At 56.8% G+C, this 23,535-nt stretch overlaps 2 protein-coding genes across 2 annotated transcripts; both read left to right on the top strand.

Annotated features, from left to right (window-relative positions):
* Positions 1–13,219: 13,219 nt before the first annotated feature.
* LOC121061419 (eotaxin-like) lies at positions 13,220–16,117 on the top strand. The gene is made up of 4 exons (XM_040540237.1): positions 13,220–13,373; positions 14,055–14,175; positions 14,303–14,465; positions 14,661–16,117. Exons 1-3 carry the CDS (start codon positions 13,307–13,309, stop codon positions 14,448–14,450), a joined length of 336 nt encoding a protein of 111 aa, XP_040396171.1. The 5' UTR covers positions 13,220–13,306; the 3' UTR covers positions 14,451–14,465; positions 14,661–16,117.
* A 3,901-nt stretch (positions 16,118–20,018) lies between these two features.
* Positions 20,019–22,870, top strand: LOC121061417 (C-C motif chemokine 19-like). Its single transcript, XM_040540236.1, has 4 exons — positions 20,019–20,175; positions 21,001–21,124; positions 21,442–21,538; positions 21,891–22,870. The coding sequence occupies exons 1-4, from the start codon at positions 20,118–20,120 to the stop codon at positions 21,909–21,911; spliced, it is 300 nt and encodes a 99-aa protein (XP_040396170.1). The 5' UTR covers positions 20,019–20,117; the 3' UTR covers positions 21,912–22,870.
* The last annotated feature ends 665 nt before the right edge of the window (positions 22,871–23,535 follow it).

The following is a 23,535-nucleotide window of genomic DNA, read 5'->3' as shown; positions in this document are numbered from 1 at the left end:
ATTGAGGGCACACAGGAGCTGTTGGATCCTCATTTCAAGCCGGTCTGAGCAATAGCTTTGGCAATGTGTTTGGATTGCTAAAAGGCAGAAGGTCTCAGCTCTTTCCTTTCAGCCTTGGGGGGTGATCATCCTCCTTTTCTCAGCACTCATTATACCACAGCTGGCTGCTGCATCCAGGTTTGGGCTCCCACAGGAGAGACATTGAATAAGTAGGAGAGAGTTCAGTGGAGGCCACTGAGATGGTGGGTGCTGGAGCTAATGTCGTGTATATGAGGAGCTACACTTGTCCTGCCTCGAGAAGGGATGGCTTTGAGGGGACCCCAACACCTACTGGGAGATTATTGAGAAGATGGAGCCAGACTTTTAATGGAGGTGCACAACAGGAGGAGGAGGAAGTGGTCTAGCTTAAAACCTGGGGAGGTTTTTCGCCATGGGGACAGTCACCCACCAGGAGAGGGACCCAGAGAGATTATGTGATCTCTGACATTGGAGGTTTTCAAGACCCAGATACACAAAGTCCTGAGCAACCTGGTTTGATGACACTACTGCTATTGTTTTGGGAAGAAGATAGGACTAGAGATCTCCTGAGGGTCTTCCCAGGCTGGATGGATTTGTAATACTGTGAAAGGAGTGTGAGGAAGCAGGGGAAATCAGTAGCTGAAAATGGTTTTGGCCAAACGGAGCCTGAAAGAGCGAGGGGGGAAGGCTGGAGAAAATGACTGCTGGTGCCTGGTCTGAGCCTGGAGGCAAGCTGGTCATGGCAAGGGCCTGCCTGAGGCACAGGGCTCTTGGAGCTGGTGAAAGAGAGCGGGACCAAACAGCCTGGGGAGTTGGACACTCTGATACAAGACATAAAGTTAAATCTGAGCATTTCCTTCTAGATTCAGACTCATCCCAACGTGCTCTTCTGCTAGCTCCAAAGGAAAGGGGAAGTTAACAGAGCTGTTTGGAAAGCATTTGTAAATGTTTCGGGCTGGTGTGGCCACGAGCCCACAGGGAGGGCAGTGAGGAGGGGGATGCTGCCGGGTCTGGATGAGCTGACAAACGTGCACGGGAAGGCCACCAAGTGTCTTGGCCAGCTGGCAGAGAGGAGCACTCTCACCCCTAGCCAGCACCACCATATCCCCCGGCCTTCAGGGACAGTCCCTTCCTCCCACCCCACCCTGTGCATTTAGTTTGCCTCTGGCTGGTCTACCTCAAAAGCACACGAGGAAGTGTCTGTGCTATTTATCAGCGCATGCGGTGACGTTCTGGCAATGTCACTGCAGCCCGAGCAGTGCTCCAGGATGACGCAGCCACTCCAGTGCCTCTGCGGTAATAAATCAGGAGGTGCCAATGTAGGAGAATTTTCTGAAGCAATACACAGCCCCTGGTTTTGTGGTGGAGGTGCCAAGAGACCTGTGGCTGCAGCCTGGGAGAAACCAGAAGGGAAGGAACAAGCTGGAACATGACTGCAGTTTCCCTCTGCTCAGCAGTGGCTGCTGCTATCTCACAAAGTTGAGAAACTGGCTGTATGTTCTTTCCCCTTGTTCCTTTTATCTTCCCTTAATGCTCATCCATCAACAGTCACCCAAAATGTTTCTCTATCTGGTTATGTCTCTGTGATTTTCTGGGATGCTTTTGACCTCCTGACTAATGAGAAACACTCCCCCTCTCATCACGGTTGATGACAAGGACACTGTCGGTGCTGCAGGTCCCTGGGGTCCCCTGGTCTGTGCTGGGCTTCCAGTGCTCCCCTGGCAGCTCCTCTGGCTGGAAAGCCCCTGCTTTTCCCCCACCTGCTTTTCAGGAACATGCCCATTCCCCGCTTCCACCCCCACCCCCCCCCCCAAAAAAAAAAAAAAAAAAAAGGAAATTTGAAAATACTTTTCCTATTTCTTCCTCCGCTTGTGCTCCTCAGTAAAATTAATTAAGCTGTTTATTTGTTTCAAAATCTCTCCTCTGTAAGTCTGAGCAATCGTTCTGCTTTAACTGTCCTTGGATTTTGAGGACAAGCTGCCCTGTTTGTCTTATCAGCAAAAGCTCGAGGCTGTCATGCCTGGAAGGCTTCGCCCTGGGAATGGCCCGCCGTGCCGAGAAAGGGATGGATGGGATCTTCTTTAGTGGGATGCTGCAGATGGGACAGGCAGCAGGCCCCTGCACCCAGGTCGTTCGGATCCCTGCTCCCACAGCTATCTCTGGCCCTACTCACCCTGTTCCCTGCCAAAATACAGACGTCTTTAGCCTGAGCTTTGAGCTTTGCAGCAGTGTGAGCATTGCCCATTGCCTTCAAAACTGTGTGCTGGCAGGAGATGAGTTTCTGGTGTGGCTGCCAGTGTTGCCAAATGCCTGCAGCCATTTGAGCCTGCTGGTAAATCTCTCCAGCTTGTGTTGTGCTGGCCATGGGGAGAATGAGGGGGCTGGTTGCAGGGAAGGGAAGGGAAGGAAAGGGGGACAGACCCCTCCATGCAACGCACCTGGGGCTGGGCACTCTGTGCACTGCTAGGGAAATTGTCCGTGTGCTCTGCTCTGCTCTTGCCCCAATGCTGGTACATCTGGTGGGAGCCACCCCGTGTCCCCAAATCACATGAGAATCATGGCAGTGTGTTTCAGCCCCTGACATGTTCTTGCAGGTAAACTGTCCGAGAAAATATCTTCACTGCCTCAAAAGCAGTAATACTGGGGGACCTTCCCCACCACCAAACAGCACATTTTGGCCACAATGCTTCCCTTTTAGGGGAGCATCTGGCTTCCCTCTCAGCTCCCTCTCAGCTCCCATCCCCTGGGACTCAGTGCTGAACTGCTGGGAAGGGTCATGTTTGTCAAATGTCCATCACGCACTGCAGTCAGCCAGGGCCCCCTTCTTTCCTAGTGCAGCCAGCTGCAAGCTGCTTGCTTTATACAGGGCTGCAAATGGGCTGGGGGTTCAAAGCGATCCCTCGAACTTGTTAGCAGAGGGAGGATGACCTGTTTACTTTGACAGGGACAGCGGCTTGCTTAGTGGGTGGCTGCGGAAACCTCAGCACACAGCTGGACAGACACAGGGTAGCTTATCTAGCTTATTTGTCATGTTGGCCTGGAGTCTCCCAGCCATGAGAGATCGAAGGGTACAAAATCTGGAGTCAATCTGCTCATGTACAGCTCCAGCCAGCATCTACTGCCTGCAGCCACAGGGTTGCGAGGGACAACATGAGGACACAGGGCTTTGATGGGGACAACTTGGGGCTCCTCTCTGCCCAGGCTGGCCTCTCAGCCTGGCTCTGCAGGCTTTTTGTGGACACAGGAGACAATGAGATCCAGGCTGTCTGCTGAGAAGCATCACAGAGGTCAGTCTCCTCTCCAACAGCTCCAGGCATCTTTTTTCTACCCTCGCTGCCCCCCTTAGCTTCCCCCTTGAGGGACCTGTGCCCAGTGGCCCTGGGGCTCGCAACATCCCTAAGCTGGTGGCTAGAAATGGCTGGGTTAGCACTGAGCCTTTCCTGGGAATTCCCTGCATGGATGCCGCAGGTTTGCTAGCTCTTGTGTTTTTGTGCAGGAGTGCTGACAACAAGAGCTGCTTGCAGAAACAGGCTGGAACTGTTTGCAAACCTTCCAGGCTGGGTCTTTGCCTTAATCTCTGTGATTAGCTCAAATGGAAAGGAACAGCTGAGCAGCTGGGGAGCCTGGGAAGTGGGACAAACACATGTGAAATCCAAAGCTTCCCAGAAATTGCGCTATATTGAATTTAGTGCTGAGAGACTGGAAGGTCAGCTTTTTAGGGGGATATCCTCTGAGTGGGAGAAGGGTGCAGGCCTGGGTAGCAGCTCACAGTGTGCATATCCTGGCTATGCCATGTGGATGAAAGAAGGCATGGGTGCTGCATCTTCCCTCGTTTCTCGTTCCTCTGGGCCTCTGCTTGCACTGTTTGGAGTTCAAGGCTGGAGAAACCACTGGGCTGTTCAGTCTTAGCCCTGTGCAGACCACGGACTGCACCTGTGAGGTGGCTCTGGTGGCAGGGAGGCATTGGTGCCGGCATGGAGACCCACGAGGGATGCTGCTGATCCACCCAGTCTTCCCAGGCTCACAGTGGCCCAGGCTGCAGATCCCCAGATGTAGCTTTCTGCACCCAGTTCTTCCCAGGCAGCTTGGGGCCATCTTGCTGGGACCTCTCATGGACAAGGAACTGTTCATGTCCAGGGCTTGCACTTCTTCAAGGTGCTTGGAGATGCATCTCCCATTGCACCTGTGGGGGCACCAGGGAGCTCCTGATGGGTTTGGGAACAGTGACAACCATGCAGAGGAAGACAATCTGGAAACCTCTGCTGCAGGGCGGCCAGCGGCCACGGATCCTCCTGAGCACACAGTTGAAGCCTGTGGGCAGCAGAGAGTGGACGGACGCTGCACATTGTTACAGGGAAGTCCTCGAAGGGAGCTCTGGGTCTACAATCTCCTAAGGGCTGCACCCACCCCAGGAGAGCTCTTCTGATGTCCTGCTTGGTTCATTTTAGTATATTTAAAATGCCTATTCCAGCAAAGCGTGCTGAGCCCACGCGGCAGCCAAGTCTCAAGACAGCGGGAATTTCCAAAAGATTTAGAAGAAATTGTTATGCCAATATTTGACAGGGGTATAGGGGTGGATCAGAAAGATGGTGCACGTGTCTGGGGGAACACTTAGTTACTAGCACATCCTCAAGCTGTAGGACATCTCTAGTAACAGAAAGTTTTTAAACAGGATAGTATTTTTTCCCGAAATCTCTATTAGACTAAGGAGCTCCCAAGGCAGATAACATCAAGTGGGAATGAAGGGCAGCTTGACCTCCAAGAGCTGCTTGGATGTTTGGAGAGTTATCCTTATCTTTGCAGTGCTGTAGCCAAAGTGGCTGTGTGTGATCCTGGCTGGACACAGAGCTCGGGCTCAGCAGCCTGGAGTTAATCTCTTCATTCCCAGTGACACACGAGCAGCAGCAAACTTCAACAGGTTCCAGAAGACCTATTAAATCATCCTGTATAACAAAGCCAAAACTTATGATGGGAGGGGGGTGTTCCCCAAGCTGAGATGACTTACATGAGAAGCTGGAACCATGCAGACACCAGGTCGGCCGTCCACCCCAGCTGTTCCAGCCTCCCCTTTCAGAGAGGAGAAGATTTTGTGTGCGCTTTCAGTTGTAAACACATTTCCCAGCCTCTGTGTTGATCTCCAGACCCTCATCCCTAGCCTTCTCAGCCCGCTCTGTGTGTGTGCTGGTGCTGCCACGGCACAGGGTGTGCCAGCCGGTCGGGGGGACACAACCTCGGGGTCACTGCGGAGGGAGCAGGGGCAGGCGGGGGACACTGCCACCGCTCTGGCAGGGGCAGCTGTGGGGCTGGCAGGGTCTTATTGCTTGGAAGAGAAAATAGAGATGGTGCTCAGAGACCCCAGTGGTCCTGCTCCCTTCAGGGGTGCACGCAGACGGCAAAGACAAAGAGAGCAGGGGCATCTGCAGAGGTTTTGGCACTGGAATGGCACACAGTCCTTCGCTGCTGGCTGACATATCTTCCCCCTCTCCCTCCAGCAAGGCTGTTGTTTTGCAATACTGGCAACTCTCACAGAGACCTTCGGGACTGGAGCAGAGCCCTGGACAGATGGGAATTAGGGCCATGGCCCTTGTGGTCTTCCTGGGGGTGCAAAATCCCCTTCCTGATTGCAACCACAGTCGATTACTGTTGGGCTACAGGGGGCACAATCTGGTCTGAATCTCATCTTGGCAGCCCTGAGCTCCTCCAGACATCTGCGACATGCAGGGTCTGCTCTGCTGCAAGGCGCTGGGACAGGACCCAGTGAGGGAAACAGAGATGGGACCCCTGGGTCCTACAGCACAGAACTGAACCTGTATAAAACACGCACTGCAAGGCTCCCTGGTGTCTGCAGAGACATCCAGCAGCACGAACACCAGAGGCAGATCTTCTTTGAGTGCTCATGGATGCTACTCTATCTGGTGTCTATGTGCTGCAACAACCCTGGCTGTGCTAGGACCATCTTGCTGTCTCCATCACTCCCTGCGAAGGAGAAAGGGCCTCCTAAGCTACTTTGAACTGGTCTCTAAGGGAAGAGAAGTGGGAAGGGGCACCCACCAGAGCACAGGGAAAATAATATTTGGAAGTGGAGCTCTGCTTGAGATGCTCCAGCCGGCCAGCAAGCGTCTGAGCCCTTTGGTTCAGCGGGTGGCTGCAGGCGGTGCACGATGGGCTGGGAGCAGCGAGGGGCTGGAAATTCCCTTTGGGGCTGGGGATCAGGCAAGGCGTCTGCTTGCAGCGTGGGAGCAGCAGGGAAGAGCTGCAGGGGCAGCACTGGGAGACCTCCCGGCAGCATCCGCTTGCCAAAGCTTTGGAGACATCACGAGGATGGAGATGAGACACACCAGCCCATCGGGACAGAGCAACTCTGGGCTGTGGGAAGTGCCAGGTGGGCCAAGGCAAATTACTTGTTCAACTCCCCAGGTCAGAGCGGAAGGATTTGAACTCTTCTCCAGAAGAGATGTCAGCTTCATCGCTGCTTTCTGGACAAGATCCTTCTTCCAGGACAACTCAGTTTCGTGAAGAAGCTCGCACAGTTTGGAAGCACAGAGGGAGCATGGAAATTTGGGTCCTGAGCTCTAATCTAATGGCATCACCACAGCAGCCTGGGGCTTGCTGGGGACTTTGGAAATACTCCACAGTCTCCACACCACCTCCAGCTCTGTGTGTCTGGAAAGACTGAGGGTCCCTCCTGCCTACTGTGGGATTGCCCTGTGATATATTGGGTAGAAGGTGTCATTTCATGAGTGATTCTTCTTGAAAACTGGATGCTGTAAACATGGGAGAGCTCATCACTGCAGTCACTGTGGGGAGAATAGACTGTGGGCTGTGGCCAAACACAGTGGTGGAGAACTGCTTGCTGGTCCCTGGTCTCTTTTCTGGCCTTGCAGTTTGTGCCTGACAAGCACAGCTATGGGGTAAATTTGATGGAGAACAAAGTGCTTGGATGCTTGTGAAGGCTGCACACCAGCCTCCTGCTCCATTACAGGCACCTGTTAAAACTTCCCTAGTGCCATAAAGGGAGGCTCTGTCTAGGTTACACCCTATCAGGCTGTTTTAAAAACTCTGTAACTCCTCATCTTTTCCTCAAAACCTTGTCCATTTTTCTTCTGAAAAGCTGACTCCAGAACAGATGGTGTAAGCAGCAGTCTTCTGATGTGTGTATACACAGGCAAGCGTCACCTCCAGTGCCCAGTCTGTGATTCCCTGGTGTTTGTGCCAGCCATGCATTCTGTAAGTACAGAGTATTTTGGCTGCTGGAACTGTTGAGATTAGATGTTTTGATAGACAGCAGAGCTATCTGAGCTGTGCTTACAGAAGGATGCTTGCCTCGATTCATCACGACCGTGGGCTCAGTCAATGATAGCTCCTGGCCTGTGGTCAGACAGGATGAGCATACCCATTGCTCCTGTCCTCCAAGTCTGCTGAAACAAAACTCCCTAACTACTGCCTTTCAGCCTTGGGGACAGGCTGGCTCTTCCCAGGTGCAAGGCAGTGGGTGACTTTCCCAGAGTGGAGTGGAGCAGGGTCAGAGGGGTTTTGGCAGGCGGATGCTGCCGGGAGGTCTCCCAGTGCTGCCCCTGCAGCTCTTCCCTGCTGCTCCCACGCTGCAAGCAGACGCCTTGCCTGATCCCCAGCCCCAAAGGGAATTTCCAGCCCCTTGCTGCTCCCAGCCCATCGCGCACCACCTGCAGCCACCCGCTGAACCAAAGGGCTCAGACGCTTGCTGGCCGGCTGGAGCGTCTCAAGCAGAGCCCCGGCTCCAAACACTGCTCACCCCATGCTTATCCCTTGGCCTTCTTTGGAGACCAGTTTGGGGGCCAGGCCAAATGTCCTGTCCCATCTCCCGAGGTCTTTGGTGTGTTCGGGTTAACCACAGCTCTGTGTGTGCCTGCAAGGAGGTTGCTCTGCCTCATGCGGGTCATTTTGGTGGAGCAGAGCGTCCCTCCTGCATTGCTCCTGGCTGCCAGAACCACCCTCAGGTCACCCCTTGTACCTTCAAGCATTGCCCTCACTACAGCGTCAGCTACTGCGGGCCTCCAACAGCTCCAGCGCTCTGCCCTGTACCGCTGCTAACGACCAGTCGTGTTTGGAGAGGGAGCTCATAACCTCTTCCTATTGTTTAATTGTATCCGGGCAGGGTGAGGCCTGTGCATTGTGAAGTAGAGCTCCCTGAGCCCCCCTGACCATTTCCTTCCCCATCCAGCAGCTGTTTCCTCTCTATACAGCTGCTGGGAAGTGCTCGGCCACTACTCAGACCCCTCCACTGCAGGCTCTGGCTGATGGCCCGCGGAGCTGCCCTTCCACCAGCCTGTGCCTGGCGCCAGTGCCTGGCAGCTCCTCACCCTGCGGGGCTTCACCTCCTGTCTCTTGGCTCTCTCTCCATCCCCAGGCACTTGTAGTTTCCACCACTGCCAGGGCATTGGGTTGCTTCTTCCCTGTTTGGGGCTGAAATGGGAGCAGAGCGTTTTCCACTCCCGGCTGAAGCACATCCAGTTCCCACCTCACACACTGCTCTAACACACTCTGCGAACCCTCCTGAGCCTTCCCAATGTTGTGCTTCATTTCCCTTTGGCTGTCTTCAATTTTTCTGTCTCCGTCTCTCCCCTCCTGCCGAGCTTGCCACGGGTGCCAGCTCCTGTCTGCTGTGGGCGCTGGATCCGGCCCCTCCGGGCAAGATCCTTGGGGCCGGGCGGGTGCCAGGGGCGCGGGGCAGAGCGGTGCTGCCTGGCGGATGCTTGGGCGTCTGCAGCACAGCCCTGCCTGTTTTCAAGCACAGAGTCCCACATCCCTCGGCACAGAGCCGTGAAATGGAGAAGGAGCGGTTTCCTTTCCGACAACACTCAGCCGTCTCATTTCCCAGCAGCTTCCTAAATCTCTCTGAATTCACACGCTAGGCGGGCCGGGCTGGGACTGTGCCTTTAAGCCGAGTGTGCCCATACGAGTGTCCCTGCTCGGACAGAGCCCAACTCAAACCTGGAGGCAGCCTTGCTGACTGCCTGGCTTGGCTGGCAGATACCTGGTGCCTTGCCTGGGGGATTTACGACTTGTTACCTCTCCGTTTTCAACAAGGAGCTGGGCTGGCGCCAGCAGTTTCCACTCCATTTTTACTCTGCTGCAAGGAGAACTGCGGGGTTTCTGGATGGAGGATCGCCATGCTCCATGCTGGGAGAGGAGCTGGGCCTGAGCTCGGAGGAAGGGCTGGGGACCAGCTGAGAGGGACCCTGATTTTGGAGGGTTATGCAGATTCCAATTGGCACGCTCTTCCCTGAAGCACCCACTTCTTTCTGGCCTAGCATCTCTGCCGAGAGCAGAAGCATCTCACTGTGCCCCCTTTTACAGCGGGAACCTCGGCCACTGCATGGAGGTTTTCATCCTGCCATGGAGGAACCAGCACCTCCCCTTCCAGCAGGCACCGATTTTGCTGGTCCTGTAGTCACAAACATGAAAGCTCACAACAACCTGAGCCCGGAGGGCGAGAGCTGAGCGCCCCAGCGCACCTGCTTCCCCTGGGGAGGGGGCAAGAGGCAGAGCCAGCCCAGCCCCTTGCTTATGGGTCCTGGGGAGTGCTACGAGCAGTGCTGCACACCATGCAGGCCATGCTGGAGAAAGAGGGCATCGTGCTGTGCTGCGGGACCGGCTCAGCTCCCTCTCAGCATTTCACCCCCAGCACGTTTTTCAGCAGAGAGCCAGAGCTGCCCCAAAAGCCTCCGAGCATCTCTGTGGATGTGCAAGCAACTGAAGGGTTAACCCCTTGCATCCACACGAGGCTGGGAAAACACATTTCCTTAGGGTCAGAGCGCCTGGGGTGCACGGGGGTCAAACCTAAGGATGCTAAGGATGTCAAAGCCCGATGGCTCTGGTGTGCAGGGAGGGGGATCCTGGGGTGCCCTTCCCAGCACAAAGTGCTCACCCTCTGTTCCCATCAGCCCTGCCACACGCTGGGGACGGGGAGGCAGCCAGCACGTGTGCCGCGGGCTTCCAGCAATTCTTTCCCACTTCCTGAGGACCGCCGCGCTACATGGCATTTCTGCACGGTGTGGCTGACAGGCAGCCCGCTCCCCTTCCCAGCGGCGGGGGCTTTCCAGGCTGCGGGCTCTGCGAGGTGTCTCAGTGGCTCGCTCCTGGGAATCGGGGGCCCCTGCAGGAAGGAATTTGCTGGTCAGCGGGCTGAGCGGAGCCGAGCGACCCCGTTCCTGTTAGCAGTGACTTTAACTTGGACGCGGCATCCAGAAGGATTTGGAAATTCCCACCCCCGGGATGGATCCCCTGGATGCCCTCTGCCTGTGTGTGCACCCGAGGAGCCTCTGCTGCCGGCCCCGAGCACGCCGAGGAGCAGATCCTGCTGCAAGCCAGGGAAGCAATTCATAAGCAAACTCCAGGCTCTGGTGCTGGGGTGTGGGGTGCCAACACAGGAAGCATTTGGGATGGAGGCTTGAGTGAGACCCTGCAAGCTCCCGGAGTGGTTTCAGTGCCTGAGAAAGTGTCACAAGCAAGGTTGCCTTAACTACAGTCCCACTGTTTTTGCACACAAGGTGGGTCTTTGCCTAGGACCCTCTCCCCTCTTTCTGCAGTCTGGGACACGTGAAGGGAGGGAGCTGCCCGAGCTCGGGGGGAATGGAGAGCCGGGGTGGGGGGGTTCCAGCGTCTGGGACACCAGAGAGGGGCACCCTGACTGTTTGCAGCCCCCTCCCTCTGCCTGTCTCCATCCTGCACCTCTGAGCTCTGGTGGCTGCAGGAGCCCAAGCTGGTGAGAAATGGGTGTAAGTGGGTACATGCCAGAAATTGTGCCTGGCCAGGGCAGAGCAGAGAGGCTGCTGGAGGCTGCTGGTGTTGGAGAGCCCTTTTTAGGGCCTCGTCTCTGTCCCCCCACCCCTGGCAGCTCCTCTGTCTCCCAGAAGTTAGGTCTGCCTCATGACCTCCTGCAGATGGATGCTTATCCCACTCTCACTGCCAGAAGCTCCCTGCTTTCTCTCTTGGCTGGGGGGAAAGGCAACAGAGCAGGGCACCTGGGGAGGACAGGGTGAACTGGAGGGCTCTGGATTGATGGATGCAGGAGAGGAGATGTGCACAGACCCTCCATGGGCCCTGCAGGTACCTGTGGCCTCCGTGGGCTTTCCCAGCCCCTGCCCATGGCCAGAGCATGCCGCTGGGTACCCCTGCCCTGAGCTTGTGCCCCTCCAAACCTCCTTCCTTGCAGGGACTGGAGCGAGGGTCTGCTTGGCCTGCTGTTTTCTTTGGGATGCAAATTGCAGTGACCAGAAACTTGCCAAAACTGATGCTTACAAAGAGAACACGTGCCCTGACCTTCCTCAGCAGCTCGGACCGCGTTTGGGGATGGCCTCCAGCCAGAGGATGCTGCTGCAGTGTCTTGAAAACACGCAGAAAGCCAGGGACTTTCCAGGAGTCTGCTGCTGTAGCTGGGGCTGGGACTGGGCAAAGAAGGTAGCGGGGCTCTGTGCTGGGTTGCAGAGCTCTCCTGGGCCTGACTGGTTTGTGCTGGGGGCAACTGGTGGCATCTCTCCCCCTCCCTCCACATCACTTGCCTTTGTACCGCGTGCACTCCAGGACCAGGTTGACTGGGGTGGGTGGCCAGGGCTGGGGTGAAGGGAGCAGTGATCCCCTGGTTTCTCCAGCACACGGACCTGCAGTGGGACAGGAGATGCTCTGGCTGTCCCAGCCGTGCCAAGGCTGGGGGGTTCACCCAGGTGCTCAGTGCCTGGGCACTGCTGTCTGCAGAGGTTGTAGGGTGAGGGCTGGGAATGCTGTAAGAGCTCTTTTTCTCACCCTGTCCTGATGCCACCAATGCTTTGGGGTTGGAGGGATGCACATAGGGACCCACACTACCAGGAGATGCATCCACAGGCAACTTGCTGCTGCCCACAGCCCAATGCCCCCTCCCTGACGAGGGGGCGAAAGCCCAGGCATCTTATCACTGTTCTGCTTTCTGCAGAAATTGGGACTTTTTTCTCCCCCTAGGTTACTCATTTCCCTCGAAAACTGCTTCTGAGGGTCCTTACCAGCAACTGGTGAAAAGTCCTGGGGCTGCAGGAGCAGCAGCCCAAGATGAGGGCAGTGGGATGCTGCAGCCGGGACTGGGGAGATGAAGGGGGCTCCTTACTGGTGGAGGCTGTCTGGGGAGAGCTGGGGAGATGCCAGGACTCAACTCTCCTCAGAGAGACCCTGGGACAGGGCATGATGCAGCAGCACAGGATGAACCCAGGGAAATTCCGATTAAATAGTGGGGAAAATGTTTTCAACATGAGAACATTTCGAGCGTTGGAAGAGGTTGCCCATAGTGGTTGTGAAATCTCCATCCTAGGCCATGAAATCTTCATCTTTGGTGTCTTCCAGTCCATGGCATGGGGATGGTGTGAAGCTGTGGATGTCTCTGGCCATCCCCTGCTGAGAGCAGAAGATGCTTTTAGGGTTGCCTTTGCCCTTGCAACTCAGCTCCCCCAGACCCACTTCTTGCCAGCCATGCCCAGCCTGTGCTGCTGCAGGGCTCACCCTGTGCCACCCACAGGGCTTTGCATTTTGCCTGTGTTAGACCTCAGGAGGAGCCCAGCAGCCCCTTCCTCCAGCTGGTTGCAGTCCCTGCTCATCCTCAGCTCCCCACAATCCGGTATCAGTGCTGGCAAAGGGAGTGTGCAGACACCCTGGGTTTTCACACTTACAAAAAGGGAGTGGGCTGTGCTGTCTCCCCCAGCCCCATTTGCAGCTCAGCCCTTGTATACCCCAGCCCTACAGACGTGCTCAGAAATTTGAGGAGCCCCTGGGGGCTTGGGGGAAGGAATGCAGGGTCACCTTCTCACCCGCATGGGTGACTTGGCTCGGGAGCAGAGCACAGGGTGGGGAAGTAACAAAATTCACTCCTTGCTTTCCTGGATGGCTTGGCCACCCGCCAGGGTCCCTGCCTGGGGAGCAAACAGGCAAACAGCAGCGGCTGGGAGCTTGTGGCGGCATGTTGTGGGGCTGGGGAGGAAACAGGAGCCCACAGACACATCTGGACATGGTGGGGGCTGTGTCTCCGGCATGCCCCCCGCCTGGCACCCCACTCCGTGCTGGGCAGCTGGGGACAAGACAAGACATATCCGCAAAGCGGGGCTCGCTCCTTACAGGAAACCTCCCCCCTCCCTCCCCTCCATCACCCAGCCTCCGGCTGGCTGTTGGGCGGCCTGCCAGGGGGGGCCGAAAATGAAAGCAAAGTGTCTGGAGATAAATAGGAGCAGCTGAAGAGCGGGACAGCAGTGTGCACCCTGCTCCCAAACATCCTGCAGCACGGCACCCCGCCATGGCTCTGCGCATCCTCCTGCCGCTGCTCCTGCTGGCTGCTGCCCTCCTGCTCCTCCCGGCTGAAGGTGAGGGGGGCACAGGGGTTCGAGCCCCCCGGACTCCGTGCAGGGTGCTGAACCCATGGGTGGTGCAGCACGGGTGGGTTGTTTGGGTGTTGGAGCCAGCTGGTGGGGTGGCAGCTCCCTGAGCTTCAGGGCACAGGCAGGAGGTTGAGGTCCAGCCCCTCGCAAGGAGCCCGTCCCTGCCTCAGTTTCCCCCTCCAGCTGCACAGGGGTGAAATCCATGTCCCTGTAGCAGGGCACCGGGGTGCAGAGCTCCCACCCTCACTTTGCTGCCCTGTGCTGCTCGGGAGGAGGAGGTAGAAGAGAGTGAATGGAGGCGCAGTGTTTTAATTTGCTTTTAGTTCTCACTGCTCTGTACAGCAACAGGCGATAAATTACATCAATCTACAGTAGGCTGAGTCTGTTTTCCCTGTGATGGTACCTGGGAGGGCTCTCCGTGTCCTTATCTCAGCCCATGAGCTTTCTTTCGTCTTGTTCTCTCCCCCTGTTCTTTTGAGGAGGGGAAGTGAGAGAGCGGCGTGGTGGAGCTCAGCTGCCCATCAGCATGAAACCACCACAGCATCCTTCCCCCAAACGACACCAAGCAATCCCACACCCTCAGCCCGTCGTGCTGTGCTCCCCCGGGCTGGGAAGGTGCCCTGGCTCCGAGAGGGTCCGAAATCCCACATCCCCTCCTTTCTGCAGGTGTTGACAATGTGGCCTCAGACTGCTGCCTGAAGACCAGCAAGAAGACCATCCCCAGCGCCTGGGTGAAGTCCTACAGGATCCAGGGCCCTGAGTCGGGATGCCTGCTGCGCGCTGTTGTGTGAGTACCCTGGTGCAACTGGGGCCACCCGGCGTGGTTCGTCTTCTCCCAAGCCCTCCATCCCTCCCTGTGTGCTCCCCACATCCCTGCACAACCCCGCAGCAAACCCCTCTGCCTGGCCCCCCAGGTTCACCACTAAGAAGGAGAAGAAAATCTGCTCCTCTCTCACCAACCCCGCTGTCCAGAAGCTGATCCGGAGTCTGGAGGACAGGCAGAAGAACCCCCCCCCGAAGCCCCAGGGCAGATCCAAGCGGCTGAAGCGGAAGCAGGTCTAAGCCAGGCCTGGAGAGGTAAGAGAAGGGTTGGGGGGACACGGGGTGGTGGGACCACCATGCTGTCCCCCATCTCAATCCATCCCCTTGGGCAGCTGGGGGGGCTGTCAGAGACATGCTTGGGGACATGCAGGGCACATCATGCATGGCCCCCCAGCCACTTTGCTCCTGCTGAGACCCTCACCACCCCTTCCTTGCCATCCTCTCCCCCAGGACGGACGCCTTCCCCACCAACGACTGATCGCCTGGCAATGGACATCCACAGCACACCTGCCCGCTGGCCCCAGGGGGGTGAGGAGGGGGTGGCTGGGGGGGCTTTGCCCTTCTCCACGGCCCCCTCCCCACCGCAGGTACCCCCACACCGGCTGGATGCTGCCGGTGGTGGGGGACACCAGCTCCTCGCTTGCCCACGGCCACCCCAGCCGAGTGTGGCCCATGGAGGTGGGCAGCTTTGCCACGGTTGCGGGGCTTTCTGCAGGGCGCCCGGTGGGATGGCAGCTTTGTTTTGGGGTTTTATACATTTGTATTTATATTAGAGACTCTGCTTTCATTCGGTCTCACCCAGAGGGCCCTACTTCTGGCTCCTCGTGCTTCACAGAGCACCCTTTATGCTGCAGGCTGGCTTGTCTGGAAGATTGCTTTTATTTTTCTTACCGAATGGCTACAATGGCTACGGTTCACTCCCCTCTGGCCCGTTTGCTCCTTTTTAGCTTGCAGGGCTGTGGGGCGCCAGGCGGGTCCCGCGTCCCGCTGCTCGTGGGCTGCTGGCTGGATGCTGCCTCCCACGGCCACTTGTGGGGCTGAGCAGCAGAGGGGGGCTGCACGGTGCCACTGTGCTGCTTTTACAGCTGTTGCAGTGTAGTTTATAGGAAGACAGGCTTTTTCAAAACGTGTTTTGATTTTTTTTTTTTTTATAAAATTGCAATGAAATCAGAGCAAGCTTTTCATTTCAGTGCAATTTTACCACTTTATCTGCACTTGGTTTTGCTGTGTTCAGAGATTCAGACATTAGTAAGCCAAGCGCTTTGCTTTCAGGAAGAAACTCTCTTACAGTTTATTCTCCCAGATGAAAAGCTTGCATGGTGAAAATTGTGCGCAGGTGGGGGAATAGAAGAATTTGCAAGATTCATTACAGACACGCTGCAGTTGCTTGAGAGCAGCTCTATCTCAAATCCTTAGTAAAATGAGAAATCACTGCCCTGTGTGCGCTGACAGGTGAGGCTGCAAGGGGGGGCATGGAAAGGTCCCAGGGAAACGGCACCTCCCCGTGCTTGCAGACCCCTCCGGTGTGCCAAGGAGCAATGGAAGGGCTCTGCCATAGCTGCAGTGTTATTTGCTTGCAGATATTTCAGACATGGACTTTGGTCAGTAAAGCTCTATTAAGTTGTATAATTGCAATAATTGGATTTGTGGGGCTTAGCAATATCAGCAAATGCAGCGTTCTGGCTGGGGATAGCTCATGGCTTAGTGCTTCTATTGAGCACGATTATCTGGCTTGATTGCTTTATCGGGCAGGCATTGAGGTGTATTCTTTTTAAGACTGTGTAAAGAAACTGTGAAGAACTCGACACTGGCCCCGGGCACCAAGCTGTCTCCGTGTCGCGACAGTGCGCGGCTGTCCGGGCTTCAGGCAGGATATAAGGCAATAAAATATATCCTTTAAACCCAAACCCAGTCCTTCTGCCTCTCTTGATGTGCTTTGGGAAGAGCTGCAGGGGTCAGGTGGGTGGGTCCTCAGTGGAGGGGTTGCTCTCCTGCCCCACAGGTCGCCCCCCTGGTCTTGGCTTTTGGTCTAAGCAGTGCTCCTGGCCACAGTAAAGGAGTTACTGATGAGGCTCTGCTCTGGCCTGGGAGCTGCGGGACTGGCCCGGACTGTTGTGCTGGTGGCGTCAAGGGATTGTGAAACTGTGGTGAAAAACCCCTGGAAAGGAGGCTCAGCCAAATAGGTCTGCAACCACAAAGGGCAAAGCGTCAGGAAACGGCTGGAGCATGCCAGCACGTGAAGCGCAGCCTGTTTTCTCTGCGGCTGCAAATATAAGCACTGCGGGGGCTTTTCTTCCCTCAAGTGTGAGATGGGTGTTGGGCTAAGACGGGTTAAAAGCTATGGCCATGTGGGTGCTCTGTAACAATTTACCCTAAAAGCAGGGTTTGTGGAAGAGCTGTGCTTGGGCATGGACACCCAGGCATCAAGGCACACGTGAGCACAGACACGGATGCACAAACGCAGCCCCCATGTGCCACCTGCCTGCACGCACATGGGCATCTGCACACCAGCCTCACTGCAGAGCAGTGCTTTTAGGGAAAATAAGGTGCAAGAGGCGGTGGGGCCCTGTGATGGGTGAGGGGGGTGATAGAGGCACTGCTGTGATGCACGGTGGGGTGTGATGGCATCGGGGAGCGTCTCCAAGGGTGCAAAAGGAACGGTGATGGTCTGGGTGGGCTTTCAGGGAACGCGGCCACCCCAGAGCAGAAAGGATTAGGTGACAGGCAGAAAGCAGCCAAGCAAGAGAGAAACCACACGCCGCAGCCAAAAGAAGGGAAGTCCTGAACCTGGGCCAGATAATGAGCTCAGCACTTACCCGGTGCAGACAGAGCTCCGCGCTCGCCCTGGCAGCACAGCAGCGTGCTGGGCTAGGATGCTGGGCTGAGCTCCAGCGATGCTCAGCTGGGGACACTGGCACAGGGTCTGTCCCTCCACACCCAAGAAACGGGAGCAGCATGCTAAAGGGGCTGTGGTCTTCCAAAACCTCATCATCAGAACATGCACCCTGTGGGATAGTGATTGCATCTGGACCTTGTTCCCCTCTTAGATAGGGATGGGAGAGGGCTATGGGTTTGAGTTATTAAATGAGACATGCAGGCGTGGAGAGCCAGTATCTCCAGCCAAGACGCTCTTCTGGGCTCTGCCAGGGTCTTGAGAGCAGCATGGAGGTGGAGGAGCAGCTGCTGGGTGATGGGGACTCCCACACTCCCTGGTCCATCCAGGTCCTGCAGGTCCCCAGCCCAGAGCCTCCTCCCAACCCTTTTTTCCCCTGGGAGATGGGTGTTGCCCTGTGGAGGTTGAGCAGGACCCAGCTGAGGGGTCCTCCTCATCGATGCACCTCATTCACTTAACCTCAACATCAATGATGCTGAAGGCAACGAGTGTTAGGGACAGATGGGCTCCAGCACTGCAGGCGTGGCACCTTGGGCATACCTCTTAACCAAGCCCTCAGGTCCATTTTTGCTGTCTTCTAGCCAAAGGCATGGCTTGTTCATTGGTTTTTCCTTAATTCCATTTAATCACCTTGGCAAGGTTCCCTCGGCTGGAGGAGATCCAGCAGGGCCCTGTGTGCTGGCTGTGGCCACAGTCCCCGTGCCACCACAGGACTGGGATGCGATGGAAGTAACGTGGGAGCCTCTCCCATGCTGGACTGCTGTAGCAGAGACAGGGAAATTGAAACAGCTGTGATGCTGGCCCAGTATTTCCCAATGTGGTGAATGCAGCCAGGCCAGATCCTGCCCCAGGGACTGTCTGTGCCTGGAATAAGCTGGAATTCCCCCTTTGCCCTTCCCAGCTCCAAGGCTTGGAGGTGGGAAGCGGAGCACCACAAGGCACCCCATGGAGAGCCCAGGGGGGCTTGGGGAGAGCTGCAGCAGGCTCAATGCTGCCCAAGCAGAGCCCAGGGATGCAGGCAACGCTCACACGGCCTGTTGGCATGTCGATGGGTTGGATTTCCTGCGAAGAGCCCCCTTCCCCTCATGCACAGTTTGTACTTAAATTAACAACTGCTTTATCCAGCCTTCTGCAGGGGTGAGTACTGGGGGATGATGGAGCTGCCTGCGGTGCCTGGTGCTGGATGAGGCTTGGGTGGCTCAGCACACACCATGTCCTCCCCTCTTCCCAAGTTGAGCCACAGGGGAATGGGGTGACCACCCTGCCTGTCACAGGGATGCATTTTGTAGATGACCATGCTCTTCTTAGAAATCCCACTGACCCCGTTGGAGGTCACATCCCCTTTTCACAACGTGGAAAGCCCCTTTCCTCACTGTCCCATGCACCTCCTGGGGAGCAGGGGTGACTCAAACAGCCATGCTTTCACCCCCTTGGCACCCAGACAACTCGCGGGGAGAGGCAGAGCCTCCACCTCCCTCAAGGGCTGGGGGGCTGCTGGGGGCAGTGCAGGAGTTAACCCATCTGTACTCCCAGCTCTCACATCCTCCTTTCTGCCTGTGGCCAGCCCTTTGCCATGGGCCCCCCGCAGTGCCTCCCCACAGGAGGGGACCCCCAACATCCCATGCTACTCCTGCAGGTCTGATGTAAGCCAGGGGCCATCACTCTCCCTGCTGTGGGGTTTCTTTGGGGATCAAGTGAAGACTGGGTCCCAGCATCAGCCTGCACCCCCACGCTGCCTGAGTCCCTCTTCTGCCAGCCAAAATTTCTCTGCGATAAAGAGAGTTTGTGAGTGCTGAAAGCAAGCAGGACCGCAGCTAAGCTGGCACATCCTGTTTGCATTGCTCTTCCTGCCTGCCAGCTCTTGCCTGTCCCCTCCGGCACGGTGCTGGGTGTGGGCACAGCCGGAGGCAGCGCTCTCCTGATGGAGGACATCAGCCCCATGCACAATGTGGCACCAAGTGCCTGTGCAGGGATGAGAAACCTTGGCTGGTGGCATGGCGGGAACTGTGGCATCCCCCATGCCACATGCCAGAGGTGGAGCAGGCTGGCTGAGGGATAACACCATGGTGGTGGCACTGGCCCAGTGGTGATCCCGAGGACGAACAGCCCCTGTCCGCGCTCTGCTCTGAAGGTTTTCAGCGGGTGCACGATCTTTGCTTGTTGCGATGCCCACGCATCCGGTGAGCTGCTGGCACCTTGAGCAGCGCACACAGTCTCCCTGGGGGATTTCTGCTTGTGTACCAATAAAATCTGTTGCCAGAAAACTCTGTTGCTGTTTTTGGCCATAAAACTGTTTGCTGGGATGCCTGGAAGCCATGCTGTCCTTCGGCATCTCAGCTCAGCCTCAGGGCAGAGCACACCGGCTTGGCTGCCCTCCATCCACCAGCACTGCACAGGGGCACCAAGGTTTTGGATATACCTGGCATTCTGGCAATGGAGACAGGAAAGGGGACAGCCAGGCTCCTGCAACCAGGTTGGGGGGCTTAAGGGGAGCCAGGCATCACCCTATTACTGACATACACCCCAAGAATGGAGTGGAGGCAAGTTGTCCCCCCCAGCATCACTGGCTTGAGCCTATGCAATATCTCTGGATGTCCCAGAGAGGCTGTGGAGGATGAACTGGTAAATGCAAAGGATGAAACCCCACAAGTGCTTTCCCAGGGCCACAGGGTGCTTTTGCAGGATGAGGGTCCTGACCAGCAGCCCCCATGCCCTGGGAGCCAGCAGTGGGGAGGACAGAAGGGTGTTTGGCTTCGGGGATGCAGAGCAGCTGGCTTCAGGGAAAGCTGACAGTATATTCGGGAACTGCTCAAAGATCAAAATCCTGCCTGTGGCAAGGCTTGTTATGACTTCCCACCCCTCTTCTCCAAAAGAAAGTGAAAGCCACAGGCCAGAAGGATAAATAGGCAGCGAGGAGCCCCAGCACCAGAGCTCAGGGAAGCAGTGCAGAGCTCACCTCTCCTGCCCAGAGCACCGCTGCCTCCAGCCCATCCTCTGCCAGACTCAGCGACACAATGCAGCGGCTGCATCTTCTCTGCCTCAGTCTCCTGGTGCTGGGATGTATCCTGGACGGTAAGAGGGAATCTCTCAGGGTGCCTTGCTTGTGGAAGGGCTAGGATATGTTTTCTTGCCTGCTTTTGCATTTCCAGCAGACTTTTAGAGGGACCCATCGCTGGGGCTCAACGGCAGCTCTCCTGAGTCCTCTGCTTGTAACCTGTCCCAGAGAGACTCTGTCCTGACCAAAGTCCAGGAAGGAGCCTGCAGGGGCTGGAAATCTGCGCTGGGGACAGGCTGTGGAGCACTCCTGCCTCCCAGTGCCCTAGCCCAGCCTGTGCACACCGGGCTGGGATCAGCTTGCTTCCACTTCCACCTTCCCCTGTCTGAGCAGCCCTCACTGCACCAAGGGAGCATCCCTGGCACCGGAGGGGAAGGCACCACTTTGGTGCATTTGCTTGGAGGGTGGCAGCGAGGTGCAGCTGCCACCCTACTGATCAGTGTGGGGTGGGCTGGGGCACGTGTAGCTGCCAAAACAATGGCTGTTTCAGCAAATACAGCCAAAGTCATGCCCAGACCCTCGGGAATGGTGTCTCCAGAGTCTGGATGGTAGCACACTGAATCCAGCAGGTGTCCCCTGGCCAGTGCTCACCCCAGGGATGCGGGATGGACCCAGGCATGCAGAAGGGTTGCCCACTCCCCATCCTGCTGCTTTTCTCCTCTTTTCTGAGATGTGAAGGAGGCAAGGGGCTGCCAGCACCTGGGAGCGGGGCCAGCCAAGGTTGTGCCTGCCTGTGTGGGCAGGACTGCGTGCCAGGGCACGGCTCGGCACGCTGCCAGTGCAGGCACCATCCTGTGGAGCCCGGGAGCGACCTCAACCCACGTGTCCCTTTCTTCCTCCAGTGCACTGCGGCAACAACGTCCTGGACTGCTGCCTGCGGACGAGTGATAATCCCATCCCACGGCGGATCGTGCAGAGATACCAGATACAGCTGGTGCAGGATGGCTGTGAAATCCCTGCCAACGTGTAAGGGCCGTGGTGATGGGCAAGGGATGGAGTGCGCGGCGGGGCAGGGAGGGAGGCAGAGCAGGGAGGGCGAGCTGCGTTTGGGAAACAGGGGGAGATGTGGAAGAGGAGGGAAGGTGGAGGAGATCTGAGGCTCAGACAGAGCAGGACAGATCTGCTGGGAGGTTAAAACCAGGGAAAAACAGGGCTGAATGTCATTGCAAGGAGGAGGTGGAGGAGGGTGTTGAGGGAGGCAGTGTGAGAGCTCGGGCTGTGCTGAAGCAGCCCCAGGACATCCTGCTCAGCAGCTCCTGTCTTTCCCCCCGTGGGCCTGGCAGGTTCATCACTGTGAGGGGCAAGCGCCTCTGTGCCCCGCTCGAAGCCCCATGGGCGGCTCGCCTCCGAGAGAAGCTGGACACCAGCTCTGCCAGGAAGGTAGGAGCTGGCCCGTGCTCAGCGCGGGTTCTGGGGAATGGGGGCAGCCTGGGGATGGCTTGAACCTGCCACCAAGAGGGATGTTCCTAGCCCAAATGGGACCGACGGATGCCACAGAAAAGGGTGCTGGAAGCATTGACCTCCTTCTTCTGCCCTGTGAGCTCAGAGTTGGCGACTTGTGCACCTCCATGGGGAGGGCTTGCAATGGGGTTGGTGGGTGCTCTGCAAGCCTTCATCCACAAGTGGCTCTGCTCATGTGGCCCCAGTGACCACCCTGACCTCAGGGAAGGGGCTCCGGGGAGCTCCTGCCCCAGGACCACACTCATTCCAGCTGGGTTTTTCATTTCCCCAGGTCCCAAATAAAGGCAATTAGACTCTGAAGAAGCCCATGGCCAGCCCCAGCACCTGGAGCAGGGCCAGCTCTCAGCTGTGAATCTGAAGCTCATGAAGCCAACTTGCTTCCACCTCCTACTACAGGGCATGGGTCCAACCCTCCTCGGGACTCGTATCAGTGCATGGGGCTCGTCACAGCCCTGCTGCTCTCTTTTCTCCCCTCTGCCACCAGTGTGACTGATTAACCTGCATCAGGCTGAGCCGGGGGCTACTGGACCAGAGCCTCTGCTCCAAGGGTGCTTGGCATCTCCACCACCCTTGCAGCCAGGAAGCTGGTTTGATGGACTGATCTGTGAGATGAGTTTTGGGGATCCCAGCCTTCCTCTGAGCACCAGTCTGTCTCCTTGGTTTCCATCATCAGCCTTGAGCCTGAGCCCTTCTGCATCCCTGGGAAGGCCTGCGGGGATGGGACTGTGCAGGGATGGAGGGGAGGGATAGGGCTGTTCTTCACCACCAAGTCAGTCCCATGAGGTCCTCAGGGAACAGGACAGCTGATGCGGTTCCTCTCTCAAGCCCTGACTGCCCTGCAGCTTTCCCCTTCCTGCCCTTCCCTGCCCAGGTGGAAGTGGAGCCAGTGCCAGCATCCATGGCAGATGGGCAAAGGTTTGTCCCAGCCTGGCACCGCCGGCTGCTGTGGCATAACTGGTGTCCGCTTGGCCAGGATGGGCCAAGCTTACTCACAGGATGGGAATGGTGGAGGGTCCCTGCCCTTGTCAGGGACATCACCCTCCTTCTCAGTCCCCAAGCCTGCCACTGTAGTCAAAGCCTGCCTGGTGCTGCTGCCTGGGCAGGGATGCAAGAGCAGTGCTCGCGCTGTGCTCGGGTATTTGCTGCTAGATCTGCTCAGTGCAAAAATTACGGGTGTTAGCTGCTTCTTTCCTTTCTTTTTTTTATACTTTTTATTTTTCTCTGAATTTGTTAAATAAAAAGAAAAGCCCATGAATTGTTGGCCTGCCTCGTTTTTGATCCTGAATCCTGGTGTGGAGTGTGGGGGTGCTATAGCACAAGGCAAGGGGCTGCGCTGGGTGCAGGGGGAGGAAAAAGGGCTTTAAGGGGATGAAGGGTGCGAGGAAGCATGCAAGTATTGCAGCATCCAGACCAAGCCACTTCAATTCCACCAGCACCTCTGCCAGGGATGGGAGCTTTGCTCTTGCGGAGAAGGGAAACTGAGGCACAGGAAGGCTTGGGCGGCCCTAGCAGCTCAGTGCCAACGCACAGCTGTGCTGAAGGACACGAGAAAGAGCTCTGGGGGAAACACAGGCAGGTGAAGAGCCCAGTGTCCCTGCTCCTAAATGCATCCATGGGTAAAGCATAGGGGGGCCACATTGGCTACTGCCCATTGTCACCCATGAACTGTGAGTCCCTGGACACTTTGTTCCCAGTTCTGTGCACCAGGGCTGTGGATGATTAGTTCCCTAAAACTGAGCTGGTCTGCCCTAAGGCTTGCTGCCCCAAAATGGCCTCATGGAAACTGCCCCTTCAATCCTGCCACACGATATTTGAACAAACCCACTCCCTTCTGCCGAAGCATGGGACAAACGTGCAGAAGCGAGACTTGGCACAGCCAGCAGCCAGTCACAGCCAGCAGCAAGGCACCATGCTCT

Source organism: Cygnus olor, chromosome Z, assembly GCF_009769625.2.
Source record: "Cygnus olor isolate bCygOlo1 chromosome Z, bCygOlo1.pri.v2, whole genome shotgun sequence".
NCBI lineage: Eukaryota > Metazoa > Chordata > Aves > Anseriformes > Anatidae > Cygnus > Cygnus olor.
This window is presented reverse-complemented; position numbering and strand designations above follow the sequence as displayed.